This window comes from Gymnoscopelus braueri, assembly GCF_963280865.1.
Source record: "Gymnoscopelus braueri genome assembly, chromosome: 2".
Lineage (NCBI taxonomy): Eukaryota > Metazoa > Chordata > Actinopteri > Myctophiformes > Myctophidae > Gymnoscopelus > Gymnoscopelus braueri.
Genome location: NC_137604.1, coordinates 26,780,312 through 26,802,632, shown reverse-complemented (window position 1 = coordinate 26,802,632; position 22,321 = coordinate 26,780,312). Strand labels below are relative to the sequence as shown.

General features: G+C 41.0%; 2 protein-coding genes across 2 annotated transcripts; one reads left to right on the top strand and one right to left on the bottom strand.

Moving 5' to 3' along the window:
• Window positions 1-1,756: 1,756 nt before the first annotated feature.
• On the bottom strand, window positions 1,757-18,783 carry ptpn9b (protein tyrosine phosphatase non-receptor type 9b). Its single transcript, XM_080417085.1, has 13 exons — window positions 18,740-18,783; window positions 15,318-15,461; window positions 13,347-13,436; window positions 12,399-12,523; window positions 11,838-11,943; window positions 10,658-10,768; window positions 9,047-9,957; window positions 8,828-8,924; window positions 6,609-6,678; window positions 6,376-6,454; window positions 6,064-6,214; window positions 5,118-5,325; window positions 1,757-4,856 (listed from the first exon to the last, which is right to left on the bottom strand). Exons 1-13 carry the CDS (start codon window positions 18,770-18,772, stop codon window positions 4,633-4,635), a joined length of 2,349 nt encoding a protein of 782 aa, XP_080273211.1. The 5' UTR covers window positions 18,773-18,783; the 3' UTR covers window positions 1,757-4,632.
• Window positions 18,784-20,759: 1,976 nt separating this feature from the next.
• On the top strand, window positions 20,760-22,313 carry LOC308094918 (uncharacterized protein; the record flags this gene model as incomplete). The annotated part of the gene is made up of 4 exons (XM_080441742.1): window positions 20,760-20,892; window positions 21,488-21,596; window positions 21,708-22,227; window positions 22,309-22,313. The coding sequence occupies exons 1-4, from the start codon at window positions 20,822-20,824 to the stop codon at window positions 22,311-22,313; spliced, it is 705 nt and encodes a 234-aa protein (XP_080297868.1). The 5' UTR covers window positions 20,760-20,821.
• Window positions 22,314-22,321: the final 8 nt, after the last annotated feature.

The window sequence follows — 22,321 nt, the reverse complement described above, 5'->3', positions numbered from 1 at the left end:
ACAAATGGAACCAAATGGACCCAAAAGGGTCCATTTGGTTCCATTTGTACACTCTCTGAGTCACAGGGCGCTGAAATAAAATTTGAGTTCAAGTTTGAGAACCACTGGCCTAACTCTTTCGTTCTCTCCTCCCTCCCTCCAGACCAGTCCTGCAGGGATCAGTACCATAACTGTGCTGTGGTGGTCCAGGCCAGGCTGTGTGTGTACCCTTACTACAGAACAGCCTGCTGCGCCTCCTGCTCCCGATCGTCGAACGCAAACTCCAACAATGCATTTCGAAGAAACCACATCCGCAGGTGATGCTGCCGCAAGCAGGTGCACATGGATGGTGCACAAACACAGGCGTCAGTTTGTTAAGACATTTTTTACAATGGGACCCAAATTTCAGGGTTGCCCCTGGGACCCAGTCTTGGTACACCAGCAGACAGAGGTTTGCGACCGATGGTCTCGGTCAAGAGTGTAAATATCACCATGATTTGGGTGAACAGACAGAATACCTCAGGGTCTGTGTTTTCCAAACATAGAAGCGCTGATCTTTAGTCGCTGATTCAGATCTTGAGTCGTACATGAAGCTCAACAAGTCAGCCAGCTCATCCCCCCTTCTCTGTTTTGTAAATACCACAGCCTTAAAAGATTGATGCCGTTTGGCTGACAATTAATTTAATCTGAAAGCATACTGGATAAAGAATGGACTGGGGAGACAATGTTCTTAGTCTCATGCCAAAACACCCACATTTGATAAGTGATTTAGGAACATTAATTTCTATGTCTGGACTGCTCACATTTGGTGGAGTGCAAGAACATGAATAGCAAACCAGTATATTTATTCTGAATAAACAGCTTACACAGCCGTTTTGCTTGCCATTTGTTCCTGGTTGTAATACAGATTGCGTGTATAAAAGTCAGCTCAGGAGTTTCAAACAATATTTCACCACAGGAGAATGTCTTCAATCTTACACACACTATTCATACTTTATAAACGTTATATATTGAGTGCATGCGCAATCAACTTGAACATCAGTGACTTCATAACCCTCATCCTAATTCTCAATATTGTTAACCGAGCGGTGAGCTTGTACAGTAGATTCACCAATTTGCCATTGACATGCCCAAAATAGGGACGCCAGGTTGAACGTGGTTAATGAGTAACATAAGGACATCCCAGTAGGTGGGGTTACTGTGGAGCTTCATTTGTGACCTCATAATTGACCATCCCAATTCTCAATAATTGCAAAATAAAATTCTCTGTGTAGATTGTTCTCTTTTAGACTATACTGTCAAAATGTACATCACTACAGATACAATAAAGGGTTGACTATGAAGTGATGCTGTTATGTTTAAGTACCTTGTAAACCAAGCTCTGTGTACTTCATTGTACGACGAATAACTAAAACAGCCAATCCACGTCTACAATTTCGCATGACGTGCCAGGTGGATAAGGACGCCGCCAGGTTGAAAAGTGATTAAGTAGTAACATACGGTTACGTCAATCCTGGACAGTGACAGCTACTAACAACAGTTAACAGTTCCTAGACCAAGGAGATTTCCGATCTCCTGGCTATGTGAGACTTCTCCCAACCTGCCACAATTGCAATAAATACTTTTAAAAGAAAAGAGATTTACAGCTGTGCCAGTTTAAATTGGTAGCAGTCAGTTACTACTCCGGATATTTCTTGATTTCAGTTAAAGATAAAAAAGCATTTCAATCCGTCAACATCTGCATCCGTCAGAGAAGAGACCCCAGTAGTTCACTTCATTCAGTAATACCATTGCTTTAATGGGACAGCCAGGCTGACAGCATGTAAAAGGCCATTATTCAATCACGAGAACTTAAATGCACAAAAAGAAACATTAAAAGAACACCAACAACAAAACGCACAGAGCATTCTTGGCTGTTCATGAAGACAACGTTCTAGCATGGGGACCAAGAGACTTTTAACGTACACACTCGCTCTCACTTCCTGTAGCTATACACAATCTTTTACAATATTGTCCTGGTGCTCAAAAGTCTCTCTGTGAGTGACTATGGTTGCAAGGCTGCGTTGGTAGGTCCATGCTAGTAGGCCGTAGAGGATGTGTGTACAAGGAACTAATGGTCGGATGAGCCTGGGCCTTTGGCATCGAGGGTTGCAGGTTCCACAGTCATCATCCATATCTTTCAATCACTCGACCACCCTGAAAACCCGGGAAACATTCAAGACTCTCTGCATAAAACTTGTTAATCATTCACTCTCCAACCCCATGTGTTATTTTTCTTTTTACTCTTTGACACCAAGCTTGCGGAGGGTGGGGGATGTGAACAGACATGACAGCCACCAAGTACAATATTTTTTTCCTTTACCAACCTTTGTCCTTGGCATTGGGTTTCCATACAGCAAGACGAGTTTGTTACAGAAGGATTTTGCAATAAGCTCCTTAAAAACATCATTACCTTTACCATTGTCCTGGAATTGAACAATCTTTTTTTTTATACAAGTCAGTTCTGAAAATACAATGGCAAATAACATTTTCCACCAATTTCATCGTAAACAACAAAAAAATATATTTTTCACTCCCCATCTGATTTGTTTAGCTTATCAAATGAAAGGTTGTTTTTTTTTCCTTTTAAGCATCGTACCAACATTCATTGATTTCAATACTGTTTAAGTTTTACAAAGACATAAATATAATAGGATACAATACAGTATACTGTATAAAATACAAAATAAAGTTGATAGTTTTTTTTTTTTAAATGATAAATCACCAGAAGAAAACCCAAAAAACGGATCTTTGACATTAGGCAAAAACACTAGTAGAATTACCCCCTGAGGTCAAATGATACAAGGATAGCAATGTCTCAAACTCCTTAACTCATTCCCTGCCTAGAACGACTAAAACGACTTTTGTCCTTTAAGCCCCCTCTGCCAAGAACGACTAAAACGACTTTTAATTTAATTTTTTTTTCTTTTCTTATTTATTTATTTATTTTTTAACCCAAAGACCAAGGAGATATGATTTGTTGAAGATCTAGACTCCCATCCACTTCCTTGTTAACTTAAAACTTAAACATTTTGTATCTCGGCTCCTGAGTACTTTTTTTTTTTTATTAAAAATCTCTGGCAGTGGGCAAACGCAAAAAAATAAAGTTCTGGCAGTGAATGAGTTAAGTACCCAGATAGTTCACTGCTCTGATGTCACCCCAACGTAGTTCACTATAGGTCTACGGGCATTTTACAGGTGGCCTTTGTGACACGCAGTGGATGTGTATTATGTGAGTAGGCTAGTTTGGTTAAAATTGTTATATTGTATCTTAACTGCATGATATTACACCAAGTAAACTTTGAAGGCACAAATATCTGAGGCGGGGTATTGCCTCCGAAAAATCAAACCATACAACAGTTGTGGTGTCAAAAAAGTAAAAAAGAATAATAAAAAAATAGGGGAGAAGAAAAGGTAAACACTGCAAAAAGAAAGGTTTCAGGTAAGGTTTAGGTCTGACTGAGGATGATGAGGCAGTGAATCAGGAAGTTAAGGCCAATTTACACAAGATCATCCAATCAGAACACTAACAGTTAAGATGATGTTAGACCTGACCAAACACAGTTTTACTACGACAATGTTTTTTTCTTCTTTTCCTTAGCCTGACCCAATACATATATTTCTTCCCAAGGTTAAGTCAATTATATTAAACAAGGCATTATTTCTTGTTCTTCTGTCAGAGGTTGTTATTATACACAATAATATGTAAAGGTATGTTACAAGAATATACACGGGCTTCAGTCTATAATATTTTAGTAAGGAGTACATCCAAGCATTCAGGGTGAGGACTTTGGCTTTGAAAGGTTAGTCTACATATGCACAAATATGTAACACGCATATAAAACTCACCATAGAAAAAAATGCACAAGTACACAGAAAGTAAAGGAAAACCAGAAATGGACTAAATGGCTCACGTTAACTACATATCAGTCGTGACCATTTGCTCACACACGACCAAAGAGGGGGGAAAAAAGAGAAGGGGCGGGAGGGAGTGGGGAGAAGAATACATTTTCAAGTTTCACCTTTTCACACCCCTCACATATTTGTGAACTTGACCAATCACAGAGCATTTTGTTCAGGGGTAAAGAAAAAGCCAGAAGACATACAAAAACAGGATAAAACATTGAGGGTGGGGTGGGGGTATTGAAGGGTTAAAGTTCAAGTTTGTCATTCATGTGCAAGTCAATATAAAAATGCTACAACTCGTACAACGCTCTTGTCAACATGACAGGGTCAGGGCAGTCCCCTTGACGAGAGTTTAGACTTTATTTTTTTTAAAAGGGCTTAAGTTGGAAAATTGGCAGGACAAGTTTGCTCAATCAATGACGCAATGCATTATCTGATCTCCGCTCCCTGTAGTTTAGTTTTTTTTTCTCCTTCTGCTCATCACCCCTCCCTCTGTCCACGCACCTGTCAGTTCAACCAGATGAAGAGCCTTCTGAGAACCTGCCTCACTGCATCAAAGGCCAAAGCAAAGTCTACCTCCTCCATCTCTTCCTTCTTACCCTGGAGAGTCATCTCTCTCCCTCTCTCTCTCTCTCTCTCCTCACCATGCACCTTTTCCCACTATGGTAGGTCATTTCAGCCATCTCACCGTTCCCCCAGCCCCTTTGCTCACTCGCTGTCGGTCTCTAGGTCCGAGTCCGACCACTGCACGGGGCTCAGTTTGCCATGGCGCTGGGCGTACTCGATAACTGCCGTGTAGCAGAAGTAGTACTGATCCCAGGTCTGGATGCTAAAGGCCCTCTGTGTACGCATCCGCCGCACTGTCTGACGCACATCCACCGTGCCAATGTCCTCTAGCCGTGACAGGCAGATGTCCAGTGTACAGAAAGTACCTACAGAGGAGGGCAGTGAGGGATGGAGGGAGAGGACAAAATGGAGGAAGAAGAGTGAGGTCACACTTACAATCATCCGCACACACCAACACTTTTTCTTCAATTAATTTCACTCCAAAATAAACCAAATAAATTCAGTCCACCTCATAACATTAACATTCAAAGGTTTCCATGCAATGTAATCAAGATGATATCAGATACTTCATGCACTACATGTGATTTTGTGGATGATATAGTGGTACAAATACTGTTCATGTTTACCTGTGCGGCCAATGCCTGCACTGCAATGCACCACCACAGGGGGCCCCGATGGAGACCCCGTCCAACTGGGGCCCAGGCTCCTGACTGCTGCCTCCTGCCTCTGGAGCACATGCTCACGGAAATCTAACATGGCAGACGCACACTTGGGAACGCCAAAGTCTGGCCAGCCAACATAGAGGTAGTGGGACACCTCACGCCTCTCGCCAGTCTGAGAGAGAGAGATAAGAAACACATGAACACGAGTGGAGTTGTTTCTCTGAACATGACCAACACATCACAGTTAAGGCTAATCAATCAGCGTCCCTATTCTGGGCATGTCATAATAGGTGAACATTCTGTGAAAATAAACAAGCTCACAATGTGAGAGAACATACCCCTGGGGAACCCCGGTCAGCAAAGTATATAGGGTTCAAGTGTTTTTTAGCAATTTTGGCTTGACAGTAAAGACATGTTGAAAATATTTTTTGCCTTTCATGTTGGCACGTTTCCACTAATAGAACTTTATACCATTATGTGAATTATCAGTAATGGGAGAGGAGACGTACCAAAGAGGAACACACTTTCAAGGATTTCATGGACTTTTGTAGTCCCAGATAGGGCTGCAACTACCGATTAACGAATATTCTATCAATTACTTTTTAAATTAATCAAATAATCGAGAAGCACGTTTTTGTGATACTCAATCGATGCAAAAAAATCCTAACGGATTTTTCATAATTGTCTAAATTCAATTGATTAGTCTGATTAACCACTATTTTAACTATCGTTCAACAGTGGTGCATAAAAATATTTCTGATTGATTGATGTCTTTATTGACAAGTGCATAGACATGACCATATCATTTGTACATATCTGTCGAAAGGATAAAACTAAAGCTTGAGAACAGATTTTTCCATTGTGGTCCTTTTTGCAAATGTTGCACCCCTAGTCCCAGGGCACGTCTTACCTGTGCGTTGTAAAGTTCAAGATGGGAGAGCTTGAAGTCCTGGAACACCTTGATGTGGGTGCTCCTGATAAGGAAGTATCCGTGCTGCTCCGTCCTGCCCTCCTCCAGGGGCCAGTATTGACCACACTTTACACGGCCGCGCTCTACCACCCTGGGAAGCACACAAGAGTTAGCTCAACTCTTCACCTGCTCCGTCAGGCACCATGCATCTGACATCATTCAACCCTCACAACTTGTGTGCACATGTGACTCTTGGCATCTCCCATCGCACAAGATAATTTTCCCAGAAATCAGATGACGGCGAAGGTTCACCTGGTGGTCATGACTATAATCAGTACCATCTGCTCCCACACCATGCGCCAGAAGTCACCAAAGGTCTTTGGCAAAGGACCTGAGGAATACAAAGACACCGTCTGACCAGGGTAACAGAGTCACCAACATAGTTCCCACAACATGGATCAGAGACTGACAACCTAGAAGTAACAGACATTTTAGAAGATCGATTGCAGGGAAAACAGCCAGTAAGCCTGTTAACAGCAGCTTACCTTGAGTAGCAATGTAGGCGTTGCTTCTCTTGTACCCGTCCATGAAACTGGCATTGATGTAGTCTGGTGTCTGAAGAGAACACAGCACAAAGGAAGTGAATTGCTGACCGTTTGATGTGATGTTCTACTGCCCTCTATAGGAGTACTGAGTTGTGCACACAACAATATAAAAAAGTGACCGCTTAAGCACTTTCTTATGGTCATATTTAAAGAAAAGTGAAAATAGCCACCTACAAGCTCACAATGCGTCATGTGCGCTGTGTTGCGAGTTTGTAGATTGTCACAATTTTGTTTTTACATTTTCACCTACATGCCCAAAATATGGACACTAGGGCTGATGTGATTAACTGTAGTTTGTTTTAAAGGGGAACTTTGCCGATCTGTTACTTGAATCCTATCGTTCTTTTGTGAGAAGGACATAAACTGACATATCACTATCCAATTTGTTCTGTGTGCTGCACTCTCACGTCGCTGGAAAATCCCTGTCAGCCTACGTGACTCGTCGAAACTTGCTGTTTTACATAGCACCATGAGCAAGTGTTAGCAGATCTTCATTCTCCTCACGATAGAATGATAGGACTCATGTAAAACATCACCAAAGCTGCCCTTTTTAAGATGGTGCAAGTGATTATTTTGTTAAGATAAAGGTTAAATAACCCTATATTCTGATAGCAATAATTGCTATAGAGTGTTTGTTCAGTAACAGGAGTCTCCCCATGTCTCCAGCTCTTTAGTAGGAGACCAATTTATCCAATCAGGAGAGAGAACTCATACAGGAAACAGGATAAACAAGTGAAATTGGAAAAGTGTAAACAAATTAGCAGACAAAATTGGAACTGGAAAACATGCTCATAAATCATCTTTGTGGAGTTCTCTCTCTTGATTGGATGAAATGTATAACCAACCTGAAAATGTAGTGTTTACTAAAAAGCTGGAGAGTAGAGCTGTTCACAGGTCCCCAAAAAAATGATTGACGAACACGAACCCTAATGGACCCGACTGGTTTGGGGACGCGCAGCTCAACTTTTTCCCCCCGCATATTGCACTGCAGTATTCTGATCCCAGGTCACTGTGATCATCGTAGCACTTCATGCTTTTCTCTACCGATCAGCGTGGAGCACGGGTCTTCTCGGGTATTAGACATAATGATAAACAGAACCGAGGTCCGAGATAATAGAAGTGGACCGGAACCCACCCGGGTCCGAGTGATTATGGTAAAAGATGGATCCGGACCTGTAGGGGTCTCGGGTCCTGTCGCGTATTTTTCAGAATCGGAGGACCCGTGAAGAGCTTTACTGGAGAGATGGGGAGACCCCTGTTACTGAACAAGTTCTCTACAGCAGTGATTACTAATAGAATAAAGAGCTTTAAAGGGTAGGGTAAGTGATTTTCTTTGGTTAAAATAAGTGTTAAATAGCTTTATATTCTGATAGTACTCATTGCTATAGTGTTTGTTCAGTACAGGAGTCTCCATGTCTCCCCAACTCTTTATTAACTCTTACTGCCATGGACGCGTTTTGGAGTCAATTGGTACTCGGTCCACAGTGCCATTGACGCGTTTGAAAAAAGAAGAAAAAAAAGCTGATAAATGGGTACTGATGGCTGAAATTTTGCAACCCACTAGAGAATGTATTTTCTGTTTATTGAAGAGCTGGAGAGACAAGGAAGATACCTGTTACTGAACAAACACTCTATAGCAATGATTACTATCAGAAAATAGTCCTTTAACCTTTTAACAAAACACTTTTTGTTTTAACCCAAAAATATCACTTACCCTACCTTTAACATTTTAACAAAAAACTTTCAACCAAAATACCTTTATACACATTGATTACTGGTTTTTAAAATGGATCAGAATTTTAAGACAAGTGACAAGCTATGGTTAAAATGAGCAAAAATCTGTCTCCAACCATTTTAAGTCTGAATAGGTAATAGTTTTAGGGAATTTTGATCAATAATTCGAATTTCCCAGTGAAATGCATAGAGAAACATTAAGAAGATTTAATCGCTGTTGGGCAGAAACCTTGTATCTCCATATTTCAACGTACCCTACTTTATCGTACAAGAGTGTCACGCAAAAGTAGAGAAAACAGCTGATCTACAACCTAACAGCGCGATTTATCGTAGTTACGTTTATCTGTGGGGTTTGTGAATATTTAATCAATGAAAAGTATTAACAAGAGCTTGAATTTTTGCAAGAGTCAGATCTGAATTATTACCTCGTCGTCGTCATCACAGAGCTGGCAGAGTCGCACTCGCGACTGGTCTAGACAAAGGACATCGCTGTACCGGTTCTTAATCTGATTGGACAGCTTCCTGTAAAAGAGTATTAAAACACACATAGACACACTTTCAGATAACAGATTTCAAGTTTGGGCAACTCATGTTTTTCTGCCTTACAAGACAAAGAGAGCATCAGGCTAAGTATCATCTCTTACTTGGAGTAGTCAAAGGTTCCCGCTGGTGGCTCCTTGCGGATCTCCTCATACTCCTGGTAGATGCCCTTCTTCTTCTGTCTCTTCACATGCTCCACCAACTCCTGCACGGTCATCCCTCCTGGCTCGGGCATATGAACAGACGCCTCCATGCAGGTGTCCTCGTCCTCGGGACCCCACGACGACGACAGGGGTGGGGACTGGGACGACGGCGGATGGGGGGGCCGCGGCAGAGCTTTCTGGGGCAGAGGGGGGATCCCTTCTTCCTCTTCAAGCTCCTCGTCTTCCTCGTCCTCTGCCGGGCTCTCATTCTGTGGGCTGTGGGTGGCAGTGTCCGCCGCCTCGTCGTCGGGTGCGTCCCCATCGACTTTCTGGTGCTGCGGGGTGTCAGGGGGGGTGTCCGACTGGGGAGGGGGCTGGTGGCCGCGGCCGTTCACATTAGCGTTGGGACCGGTGCCGCCGACAGCCACGTTGGCTCCGCTCACTGCCGAGCCGTTCCAGTGTTGGTGGTTCCCCTGCGGCCTGTTGGGAGCCGAATGCGGGCTGTGCTGGTTCTGGCCTTGGGCTCGAGTCCTACCCTCCACTCCACCACAGTGGTTGTGTGGGTTAGCATTGCTATCATTATAGCAGTTGGAATTAGCCACGGCTAGCTCCGATGTCAACGTTGTATTGATATGCGTGTGGGACAGTGTAGCGCCCGCGCTAGTGTTGCTGCACTCCAGGCTGTAGGAGCGCAGCAGGCTGCCCACGCAGTCGTGCGTGTCGTGTACTTGCGTGTCACCTGAGGCAGGGTGCGTGTTAACACAGGACTGGATCCAGGCCACGTGGCTGTACTGGGACGTCCCACCTAGGTGCTCGGGGAGAGAGGAGACCGGGATGTGATTGGCCAACTCGTGGGCTTTCACAGTACACACCTAAGAAATAAGAAAAAAATAAACAAGAAATAATATCCAGATATTTCATAACTTATAACTTCAAGTTTACACCAGGTATAAAGGAGTGGGTGAAATCATTTTCTGCAAGCTTCCTATGAAATCCAGTTTACATTAAATAAAGAATAAGAATAACAATGAAAAAAAGGAAAACATTCTGACGGTAAATGTAAAAGGCACAATAACTGGTACTGTGCCATTAGCTTGATCACATATAATAGTCTATTTAGCCAAATATCAAATATACATCAAATGACAGTAGTCTGCAGTTTCTTTTGCACCATATAAAATAATGCAAAACAAATGTACATAAATGTATGAGAAAGCATGTAGTCAGAAGATATACAGTACATAAAGTGAGTGACAGGTCAGTGTAGCAGTGCAAAATAGCATTTAAAGGCTGACATGGCCATCTAGTGGCTGCACTGAATAACAGAACATGTAATGTACAGCAAGTACTCAGATATCGTCTGTCGGGTGGAAACCTATATGAAACCTGTATGTCCTAAACCGTTACTTTTCAGGAAATGGAAAAGAGAACCTGTGTTCCAATGGATTCAATGTAGTTATTATTTAGTCACAAGCTCTTGCTAATACTTTAAAATTTATATTTATAAAACACACACTTAACCACTTTCACTTTGAAAAACGTGTGCATACATGACTTCAGAGACGCACGTACCCTTTCTCTCAGCTTCTCACGGACAAAGAGGCGAAGAACAGCAAAAGGTGCTCGGAACCAGAGAGGTGATGACACGATGAAGACACATTTTAGACGAGCTGGGAATGCTCCCTGATGAAAAACAGAGATACGAGTCACTGACCCAGGAGAATGACACCCATATTTAATGTGTGCATGTCCACCTGCTTGAACCCCATCATTCCTATTCTGGTGTGAACATTCGTCAAAAATAGCAGATCTACAAGCTCATGATTGGCTATTTTTGGCAAAGATATTTTAGTATAGAGAAAACAGAAGGGGGCCTAGATAGAGCCCTTGGGAATCCACTCAACTAAGTTTATGACGTACTTACATCTTAAAATTAAAATAAAAAGTGTGAGAACAAGACGTGATGAGACATCCATTCAATTTAATAGGGATCCCTAGAGAAACACCATGCTTCCAGCATGCAAGATGATTGAGTCTCCCGAACCATCTTGGCACAAAATATGTATACACAACACAAAAAGGGGAGGAGTTCGAGCTGTGACATGACCCAACAATACCCTCTCTTTGGTAGGGCACAATGGTCTGATTCAACCATTAAAGTCCTTTGTCAATACAGCCAGATAAAAGGCCTTTTTCGGCTGATTCAATCTAGTTCTTAAACAGGGTTTTCAGTGGATTCGATAGCTGTTAGTAAAACTGAAATACTATGGTCACCAGTTCTAGTAGTGGTGATGTTTCCACATTAACAGCGGACTCAATCTAGACACACACAAGATCAAATACGTGGTTTCCTTGGTATCAGTCTAAGTTGTGTGGCGAGAGGGGTTGAGTGCTGCGCTATGGATTTTTGCATGTCCATAATATTAATTCAGCAGACCGTTTATAATAGCACTCTAGACTTTCAAATTAAATAAATGGGGAAAAGGAATAGCATCCTCCAGTACCTGATAGCAGTGTATTTGTGAAAATAAATGTTTAATTTCGATGTGGAACCCTGAGGTTGATGAAAAACAGTAGGGAAATTGCTCTGTAATTTTCACAGATGTGGTGCGTGAAAAACACAGATGAGGCCTGTGTAATATCACTGGGTATGTCTGTAATACACAACATTACCAAACCTTCCCTGTAGAAACTAATCCCATCCGAACAAAGCTATAAGAGTAGAACAGGAGAGGGGTTTTGTTAAATGCACCTTGAGCAGGTTGAGGATCTTAACACAGAGCTCATAGTCGAAGTTTCCATAGCTGGAGTTGGTCATGTCGTAGATAAATATGAGGCCGTCTTTTTGAGTTTGCACACTGTTGGAGATAAAAAGAGACAGAGTTATCCAAAAGGAGGAAGGGTGGTAGAAAAAGATGAAGCAATCATTCTTACCCAGGGTTCTTAAACTTTGTTTGCCCTGGCACTAAAACAACATTTGTGACAATCTCTATGAAAATCAGACCGACGTTAATGGAAACACATTTGGGATATGAGCACTGCAGGAAAGAGGACATTTTAGCTGTCCAACTAGATTTTTGAGAAACTGCATCAACAGTAACATCCGATTTCAAAGTAGAAGGTTACATTCACGCCCTAATTCAGAATACCAAGCAAGCGGGCGTACAGTCAAAAGTAAATAATTAAAATTCTCATATAGCAAACAAACAGGACAAAATGTTCCATGAAAATGTTTCTAAGAGAGACCGGGGAAGATATAAAATACAAGAGAACAAGGGAAAGAGGAAAAAGGTGCATGTGAAGGATGCATTACCACTCTATGGCTTTGTCCAGCTGGTAGATGATGGCTTGTAGCACCGCCTTATGGGTAGTGATGTCTGGCCGATGGAGATGAGCAGTGAAGAGAGCTAAAGCTGCACCTTTTGCATCACGGCCAGGCTGGAAAGACACACAATATTACATTACTGTGCCAAGGCAAATTCCTCCAATGTGCAATTTACTAAATGTGATTCTGGAATATGCATCAAAACGTCAAGACCATAAGCATACATAATAATCTCAACACAGAACAAAATACAAGGAAACACACCACTTTTTTTCTGATGCACTTACACATTAAGGTGTCTAGTTTGAGGATGGTAAACACATTAAGGCACATTCAGACAACTACTAAGCTCTTTTTTTCCCTGAGTTCCACACAGTCAGGCACTAATAAAATATCCTGTCAGCAGAGAGATTTGAAAGAATCGTCAGCCTAAATCCCCACTTACTGTCAGCCTCAATCATCAATGTGGATGTGGGTGTGATAATTGCAATATGAAGCTGACAATGTTTCAAATTTGACTAAAACATTAGCACCCATGACAGCCATCTAACCAGCAAAAAATATCACATCCCTCTTCCGCTTTATTTGGAGGAACCACACAGACTGAATAGGACACACAGACCAAGTTGGTGAAAATGTAATAAAAGCCATGTTCTTGTGATGGGCTGTCCCCTTTTCATTAGGGCCGACTTTTTAGTCCTTTAACGCCAGCTGTACTGATTCCACTGCTGTGTCTGAAACTTGTGAACACATCAATTGTGCTGCTATTAATCACTAACGCTTAGTGCCCTCAAACTAGACTTGTGTCTAGTCTATAAAGGAAAGGTGGCTAGTCTCACCAAAAGTTTTATACAAAAACAAACAAACAGATGAATTACAAAGCAAGCACGGTACACAATATTAATTTTCAATCCTATGATTAACTGCAACACTCACCAGGACTGTGAATTTGCCACTCAATAGCTCCGATCGCAGAGGCTCCTCATCAGGGTTAATGTTGAAGATGCCCTCTTTGATTCGTGTGTTCTGATTTGAGAAATGACAGCAACAGGAAATAATGATTTAGCCTGCAGTTAAACCTGCCTGGCTGTGTCACTCTGTAGGCATTCACCTTACAGTGCTCAAAACCTAAAAGAGCAGACAGTTTAACACAGATGTAGCAGAGACACAATGTCAGTCAATACTACAAAATTAATGTTTCATCCGAATTCATGTCATCCTCTACACTGAAACAAATATAAGTCTATGCAAGTGTTGGTAATCCCAAAAACACTCCAACTACTCTTTTTTTAGTTATTCACCAGCAGTGAAAGTACATAGATATGGTTTTGTTATTTGACTTGTTAATGATCCACTCGAGCACTCGGCGGCTCTCCAAACTTACCACTTCTCACTTTAACACTTATTTTTTGCTTGCTGCTTTGTTAAAGTCACAGATGATTTGACTGAGAAATGTGCCCAGATTGTCTGCTTTGAAAATACTGGGTATACTTTATGACGTAATTGGACCACGTCCACATCACGATGCATCTTAGAATTGATTTTTGAATTACCACACCTCTAGCTGACATGCAGAAATTTCTCTGTCTAACTAACAGTTGGCCAATCAAAGCTATTATTCACATTTTCAAGGTTATTTTACGCATGGTGTTTGTAGCTATTTATGGGAGCTGATCAGATAGTACTGTGACAATATAATCTCAACACTCCTGGTTTGATTGTGGCTGGAGACCTGTGTTTAATGTTCTTCCCCAACAGGTTTCTATATCTTTACTACCAAATAAAGCAAATACTGACAAAAAAAAAAAAAAAAATAGAAAAAATACAATTATCACAGGTGCCGATAAGTTTTACAGAATCACTGGCACGTGACACCATGTACTACTATGTATCCAATGTTAATTTACCATCCTGCTTACAGCCCTTTTGCTGCAGGTGCACATATAATTCTAGAAGATACAGTGTTTCTCATTAACTGAACTGAACTGAACTAGAACTAATGAAATATCCTGTCAGTCTCATAATGAACCGATATCCCCCCTCCACCATTATCATAACGTTATCTACAAATGAAAATGCAAGATATTAGTGTCACTGTGTGCTAAACTCACACACAGCTAAAGCCGGCCAATAACAGACATCCGTTCACACTCTGAGTGTTTACTAGCTTGTTTCACATTCAGCTTATTCAGCCCTTCTTTACTTGCTTGTCACGGAGTAAACAATTTGACTATTTAACTTTGGCATGCGCATTTGCATGAGATACGACCGCGACAGTTTCACAGGACCAATGCTTGCTCACCTTTCATTGAAAATGAATTACTAGATGATGATATGTGAAAATGTTTTAAAGCAGGAAGCAGCTTATAAAGCATTATTTATATAAAGCTTTACAGCTTACATCGGTTCTTTATGCCAGATTCAAAGCAGCAGTACTGACGTTCGTACAACGTACAATAAGTGATTTTCTGAGCAAAGCTTAGCACATTCGTAAAGTTAGATTAAACGCTTGCTTTTTTGGTCGACAGACAACAAAATAAGAGCATTGCGTGAAGTCAAAATAAAATTCTAATAGAAAATAACAGCAACATTGACAGGAAACACAGAGAGAGAGTAGGTGAGTATGCAGCAAATGGTCCGACTGACCAGGAATCGAACCGTAGACTTGCTGTCAGGCATTAGAGCCCATGTGGTATGCGCTCTAACCACTTGACTATCGGGTCGCCCAATTCCAGAGATTTTAATAAAAATCCTTACCGTCACTCTGGGAACTAATACTGAACTCTGAGTGCCATTAAGCAAAACAGCAAAATAATTCACACGGTACAAGTCACTCGATAATGGAAAAGAAGCGTGCACTTTGGCTTTGAGTGCCGTCACCCATCACAGGTCTGGTCGGTGCCATACCTTGTATGCCTCGAAAAGTTCGATGGCCCTCTTGACGTCAAACTTGCGGGCCATGAGGAACTTGACAGCTGTGGGTTGGGAGACGAGAGCAGCACTGTGGGGCTGCTCTCTACTACGCACCTTACTCAGGAACTCCTCCACTGCCTGTAAGGGACAGATGAGGAAGCATAAGGTGGAGAATAGAGATGAGGGATATATATATATATATAAATAATAAAAGAGCAAAGCAAAAGAAAAGTTGTCAGAAGAAGGGATTTGCAGGGAGAGGAAAAGGCAGAATGAGAGAGAAGACAAAAGGAGGTGCATCAATGTGAGATAAGAGAGCAGGGCAATGAGAGACAGGAGATGGGGAGGATAATTGCGTTAATTGGAAGACTACATAGATGTCAGCTTGGTAGTCCTCTCCTAGCCAAGGTTGGAATACAGTGAGATAAGGCTGTTAACAGGCCATAGTCATAGTAATAGGCAGCAGTAAGCAATAGCGACCATAATCCAAAACATTATCTAACTTGGGCATGTAGATGTGTAAATAAATGTGTTAAGTGTATCCCGATGGAAATTATGACCCGACATATTTGACACATGTAATGTAAGATGTACATTACTTGTGTCAAATATGTATGTTATGTTTCACTTCTGGCAGATAGGTAATCGATGCAACAGACGGGTATTAACGTTCAACCATTTCAGGCAAGGATATTGTCAATGCATAGGGTTGGATAAGGTTTATGAGCAAATCACTGTATTCAACACATACTGTAAGTAGACCCAGTGAACAATTCATGTATGACATGTGTACATGGTTAATTTTCAAGCTTTGTTGCTGGCCATTGATGACCATGCATACGGTCTCCAATTTCAGCTTCAAACTAAATTACGTGGGGAGAGATATGAATAGAACTTTTCTGGAAGTCAGTTACTTGGTAACCACTGCTTGGAAAAGGGTCTTGTCTTGTTTTATGCTTGCTGTTGTATGGCTGTGTGCTGACTGCTGAGCTGATTGATGTGATAAGAACAAAGCAAAACAAGATTTCACTTGTGGACAATAAAGGCAATCTAATCGAATGTGAGACGACAAATGCAACTATCGAGAAAACAATCTAACAGGAAAACACCACTTTTTTGGGTGTGTTTTTCTAGCACCTTAACTAACGTTCATAAGTATCATGCACAGTATACATCTGCTGCTATGCTCACGCACCTTATATCTCATCTCAGGTACTATTGTAGATAATTTGTTTGTTTTCTTTGAATGATCTCCCCCCCCCCCCCTTCCCTTTCTTTTTTTCTATGGAAATAGCAACATGATGGGATTGGGAACTATGCACGAAAACGAATTTCACACTTTTTTACTTCTGTAAACCTGTGATGTGACCAAATCTCATCCGGCCAACTAGCCTAATTGAGTTAGCTGTGATTATTCCTGGTGAATGACTACATCATTACATCAAGGAAATAATGAAGGTGTCATCAAAAGCTGTGCATGACTTTCAGTGTTTGCTATCAATGTCAGGCCCATCCCTTTTACTGGAGAGTCATGACAACAACAATGCTAGGAACTGGGGGTCCAGTTCTGTGAACTGTCTGCCGTAAATTTGATAGCCAGGATATTGCTGCTAACTGACTCTGAACGCTAGCACCATTGTTATGAGAGTAAACCCAACTGCATTCCATCTTACACTGTCATTCTAACTACGTCCCATCTTTAATAAAATACTCCTTGGTCGATCGTTTATACATGAAAGTTAACGACATTCACAACACAATGTAATAACAGTATAGTAACAACTCCACAGCCAGACAGAGCTACCAGTGTTGCCGGATTCTGTGAGAGAAACAAGCAACCAGGTCTAGGAAAACAAGCCCCAAAAGAAGCGACCATATGAGCACTTTAAACATATTCGGCTATTTGAAAATAGCCAATCTACAAGCTCACAGTTGTAGTTGTGAGCTTGTAGATCTATTTTTCAAATAAGATCTTGGGGGGAAAGGGGAGGGGATTTGGAACATTTTGGAACATTTTAACAACGCAAATCTTTTGTAAGGGGGTCCCTGGCACAACATATTTTTAGATGGGGGGTCGGTAGACAAATACATATTAATCTGGGGGTCCTCGACATGAAAATGTCTGAGAACCTCTGGTTTAAACGACATTAGGAAACAAGCCCCAAATAAGCAACTACACTTTAGAAACATGCCCCAAAAAAACGCAACTATTATATTTACAAGCAAATTACCAGAAAAACAAGCCCAAAGTCGCTTATAATCCGCGGACATGGCAACACTGTTAGCTACTCACTCAAGCCAACAATGGCTAACCAGTGTTAGCTGATAGCTAGGTTACATGTGGTAGCTAGTTAGCCTAACGTCAGTGTGTGTAACGTTACTTTCCACAGTCAGTCACCTAACCTTGGGTAACGGCAGTTAACTGGATGCAACGTGTATTAAACACGACTCTCTAAATAGATTACAATATTTTTTTTGCATACGCTGGTTATTATGTACCCAGTACAACCCGGTACAATGCCTAACGTTACTGGATGGCATTGTAGCCGCTATTAGCAAACGCCATCATGCTAAAAGCCCACCTCTTTGCTAACCAGTGGTGGAACAAGTACTCTCATTTTTTACTTAAGTAAAAGTATCAATACGGCAATGTATAAATATCCTGTTATTACAAGTAAAAGTCCGGGATTCAAACATTTACTTGAGTAAAAGTACAAACGTATTGGTATCAAAATGTACTTTTAAAGTACCAAAAGCAGAAAGTGCTCATTATGCAGAATGGCCCATGATTTCACAAGTTTTCAAATGTATAAAACTCTTTTGAATAGCAGATCTACAAGCTCACAATGTGTGAGCTTGTAGATCTGCTATTTTCAAATGGCCAACATGTATGTATGTAGGTCTGAAGTGGTTAATGTATGTTTTGTAATAATACAAAAAATGTACAAAGCAACTAGTAACTTAAGTTTTCAAATAATTATATTGGAGTAAAAAAGTACAATATTTGCCTCTGGGATGTACTGGAGTAGAAGTAAAAGTGCTGAAAATTGGAAATACTCCATTAAAGTAAAAAAAAATCAAAATTGTACTTAAGTATGTACAGTACTTGAGTAGATGTACTTAGTTACTTTTCACCACTGCTCTGCTAACTGCTGTCAGTCAGTCATACATACATGGGGTTCAGGGTGCTGGAGGGCCACAACTGTTTACTAGGCTGTACCCCCCCCCAACACCCCCTTCCCCCCCCACACACACACACACCTGAACAACCACCACACCATAATACTGATATAAATATGTGTACATATACAACTTTAATCACACAAAGAGGTAACGGACGTTGGAAATGCACACATTAAAAACATTATGTCGAGAACAAGGCACGGTAATAAGTATGTTAGAACGAGCCTTCTTACCAGCTCCTCCTGAGTTGTCAGGGCTTCCGCCATCTTGAAGCCTCCGCAACGTCGCAGCAACGGCCGCGCCCACAAGGCGCTGGCTCACGCCCTTACGCCAGGGCCCCGCCTCTAACTCCGCCCACATACCCGCCCCCCACCCCCACCCTATAGAGCGTCGCAGTTCGCAGTTCCCGCCCACTTTTTTGGGTGCCGGAAGAAAAAACTCAATGCATTTTTCCATTGACATTTCCAAAAATATTTATATCTATTAATTTAAGCCTCGAATCAAGCCATCATGAGAGGACATGAATCATGACCATAAAACGTTTTTTTCTGTGATTTTTTTTTTTGAAAACGGCAAAACAAAGGGTATTTATTAAATATAGTATATCATATAATTAAATATAAAATACAAAAAAATCACAGAAAAAAACGTTTTATGGTCATGATTCATGTCCTCTCATGATGGCTTGATTCGAGGCTTAAATTAATAGATATAAATATTTTTGGAAATGTCAATGGAAAAATGCATTGAGTTTTTTCTTCCGGCACCCAAAAAAGTGGGCGGGAACTGCGAACTGCGACGCTCTATAGTAATAATAATAATAATAATAATAATAATATACTATTATTATTATTGTAGATATACTGTGCAATTGTGTTGCCTGGGAACAACTGGGTCCAATTTTATTTCCTTACAGACTGATATTCAGTATTCACTAGCCCCATGGCCATGGATACACGAGTCACGACGGTCGTCTGTCACGACCGTCATGGATGAACTTCAACCTGGTCCTGGTGTTTGCACTTTCTCTCTTTGTAGCCCGTACATCTACATAAATGTTCAAATTTAAAGCGCTCACCCTATGACCACAATTATTAAAATTATGTACGGCCCCTTAGAAGTACCCGTATTTTCAGTATTCTTCAATAAAAAGCACTTTAATCCGATTGGTGGCTATTTTTCATAGAGTTATAATGTATCAGAGTGCAATACACCTCCCAACCAATAGGGTCACGCAGTTGAAAGCATATGGCAAAAATACGGAGAAAATGGCCACCAATCAGATTAAAATACTTTTTATTGAACAATACAAAAGATATGGGTACTTTTGAGGACCCGTACAAAATTATAACATCCGTGGTCATAGGGTAAACCCTTTATATTTGAAATTTGAACGTTTATGTTGATGTATTGACTAATATTAGAGAAACTGCAAACACCAGGTTGAAGTTCATCCATGACTGATTAACTGTCAATATATGACAGTCATATTTCAGGGCTAGATATTCACAAACACTGCTACACGAAATAAACCTTGGGCCTATTTAGAATGTTTATATTGTAATGTGTTTCTATAACAGTTGGACTAATCATAAACAATAAATACGTTTTTTTTAAAAAAACACGACTGTCGCCATAGATATATAAAAGGCTAGATGACTCACCCGCGCTGCTGGCCAATGGAGTACGACGTTGCCACATGGCGGCCATCTTGAAACAGTCATTCATAACATTATGTCTATGGTGCATATACTTTAAAATAACCATAGCGTGCTCAATTTTCATCCGATTTTCAAACGGTTTGGTGTTTTGTAAACACCAAAGATGTAATAAAATTATAAAATTATAAAATAAAATAAAAAATAAATAACATGATTATAATTATAAGTATGCAGTATCATAACTACATCTTTGGTGTTTACAACACACCAAACCGTTTGAAAATCGGATGAAAATTGAGCACGCTATGGTTATTTCAAAGTATATGCACCATAGACATAATGTTATGAATGACTGTTTCAAGATGGCCGCGGTTGAGCTACGCTTGCGCCGTCCCCTTGAGCCATCTAGCCTTTATATATATCTATGACTGTCGCGACGTCTCGCTTTGAAGTCAGTTTGAAGCTGTAGTGGAACCTTCGCAGTTTAGTATGTGTTGCTACTACGAACTGTTTTGGTGAAACACCAGTGAGCGCAGCGGTCTTTTTGATTCCGCTCGTAATGCTCGTAATAATGACGACATTCTACTGGACGTATTACTAGTCTAAATACTCTAAATACTAGTAATACGTTCAATAGAATAGATTTTGATCATCATGACCACATCGGGTCCTCCACCGAAAAAGAAATGCTACATGGGACTGCACCCGATCATCAAGAAAAAGAGGTAGGCTGAGTTTAGACTCATCCTCGTAAAAACGTTAGCTCAGCTCAGTGTTGATCTTTCTTTTAAGCAGTGGTGGAAAAAGTATTCACATTTTTTACTTAAGTAAAAGTATCAATACTGCAATGTAGAAATACTCTGTCACAAGTAAAAGTCCGGAATTCAAAATCGACTTGAGTAAAAGTACAAAAGTATTGGTATCAAAATGTACTTAAAGTACCAAAAGTAGAAAGTACTCATTATGCAGAATGTCCCATTTCACAAGTTTTCAATTGCATAAAATGTATACAAAATATTTTGAAAATAGCAGCTGAATGTGGTTAATGTATGTTTAGTAATAATATTCTAAATCTACAAAGTATAACGTTTTCAAATAATTGTAGTGGAGTAGAAGTACAATATTTGCCTCTGAGATGTAGTGGAGTAGAAGTAAAAATCCAGAAAATTGTAAATACTCAAGTAAAGTAAAAAATACCTCAAAACTGTACTTAAGTACAGTACTTGAGTAAATTTACTTAGTTACTTTACACCACTGGCTATCATCAGATTGTCCAGCTTCACAGAGCTCATACAGTACTTTTCTTCCTTTTGAGTAAAGCATACAAGCCGACGATGGACCATCGGAATCAGCCAGACAAAGTATATCTAAGAGGACTAGGCTTCTGATAGACACAACAAACATATCAGAACCTGTAAACACTAACATGGTGAGTTTGTTTTTGTCTCCTTCACACACACACAATACAGGCATGCCGCCACACACAGATCCCAGATAGCTGTTTGTTTGTTTTTTTTAACGTATCTGTGTTTCTGTTTAGGGTGCAGGGCGTGTGTTTTCTCTGAGTGAATCCTCTTTGGCTCTTGATGAGGAGATGCTCCAGGTGCTGGAAGCATTGGACCCTATCAAGGCTGCGGTTGACAAAGAGTCTCCAACAACCGCACACATGCAGGAAGTACCAGCACCAACAACCACATTTGCTATACCTAAGCCTCTGGACAGGAAGAGAAGCAATCGAGCGGCAAAGATTGGAGACAAAGCACTCCTGCAGCCCACTGTTCCAGGTGCAGGTCCTGAGAGAAAGAGTGAAACGCAACCACCTGAAGTGGCAAAAGTGTGTGGGCAAAGAGGAGTGAGTGAGAGACCTGGGTGGAGAGCTGACTGCAAAGACCTCGCCCAGCGGCTCCTCTTCAGTGAGGAATCGGAGGAAAAAGATGTTCAGATGGGCCCAGAGAGTTGTCAGTCAGTTGCAGATTCCCAGCCATGTCATGATGAAATAAAGCGCAGTCGGCCAGCAAATGCCTCCCACGGGCAAGCCATAACGTCCACCTTACACATCAGTAATTTTTTTAAAGGTGCATATGTTATATCTCTGTCCACCCGCGCTGCTAACACATCTTCTCTGGCACTCTTTTTGACAGAATGAAGCATGAG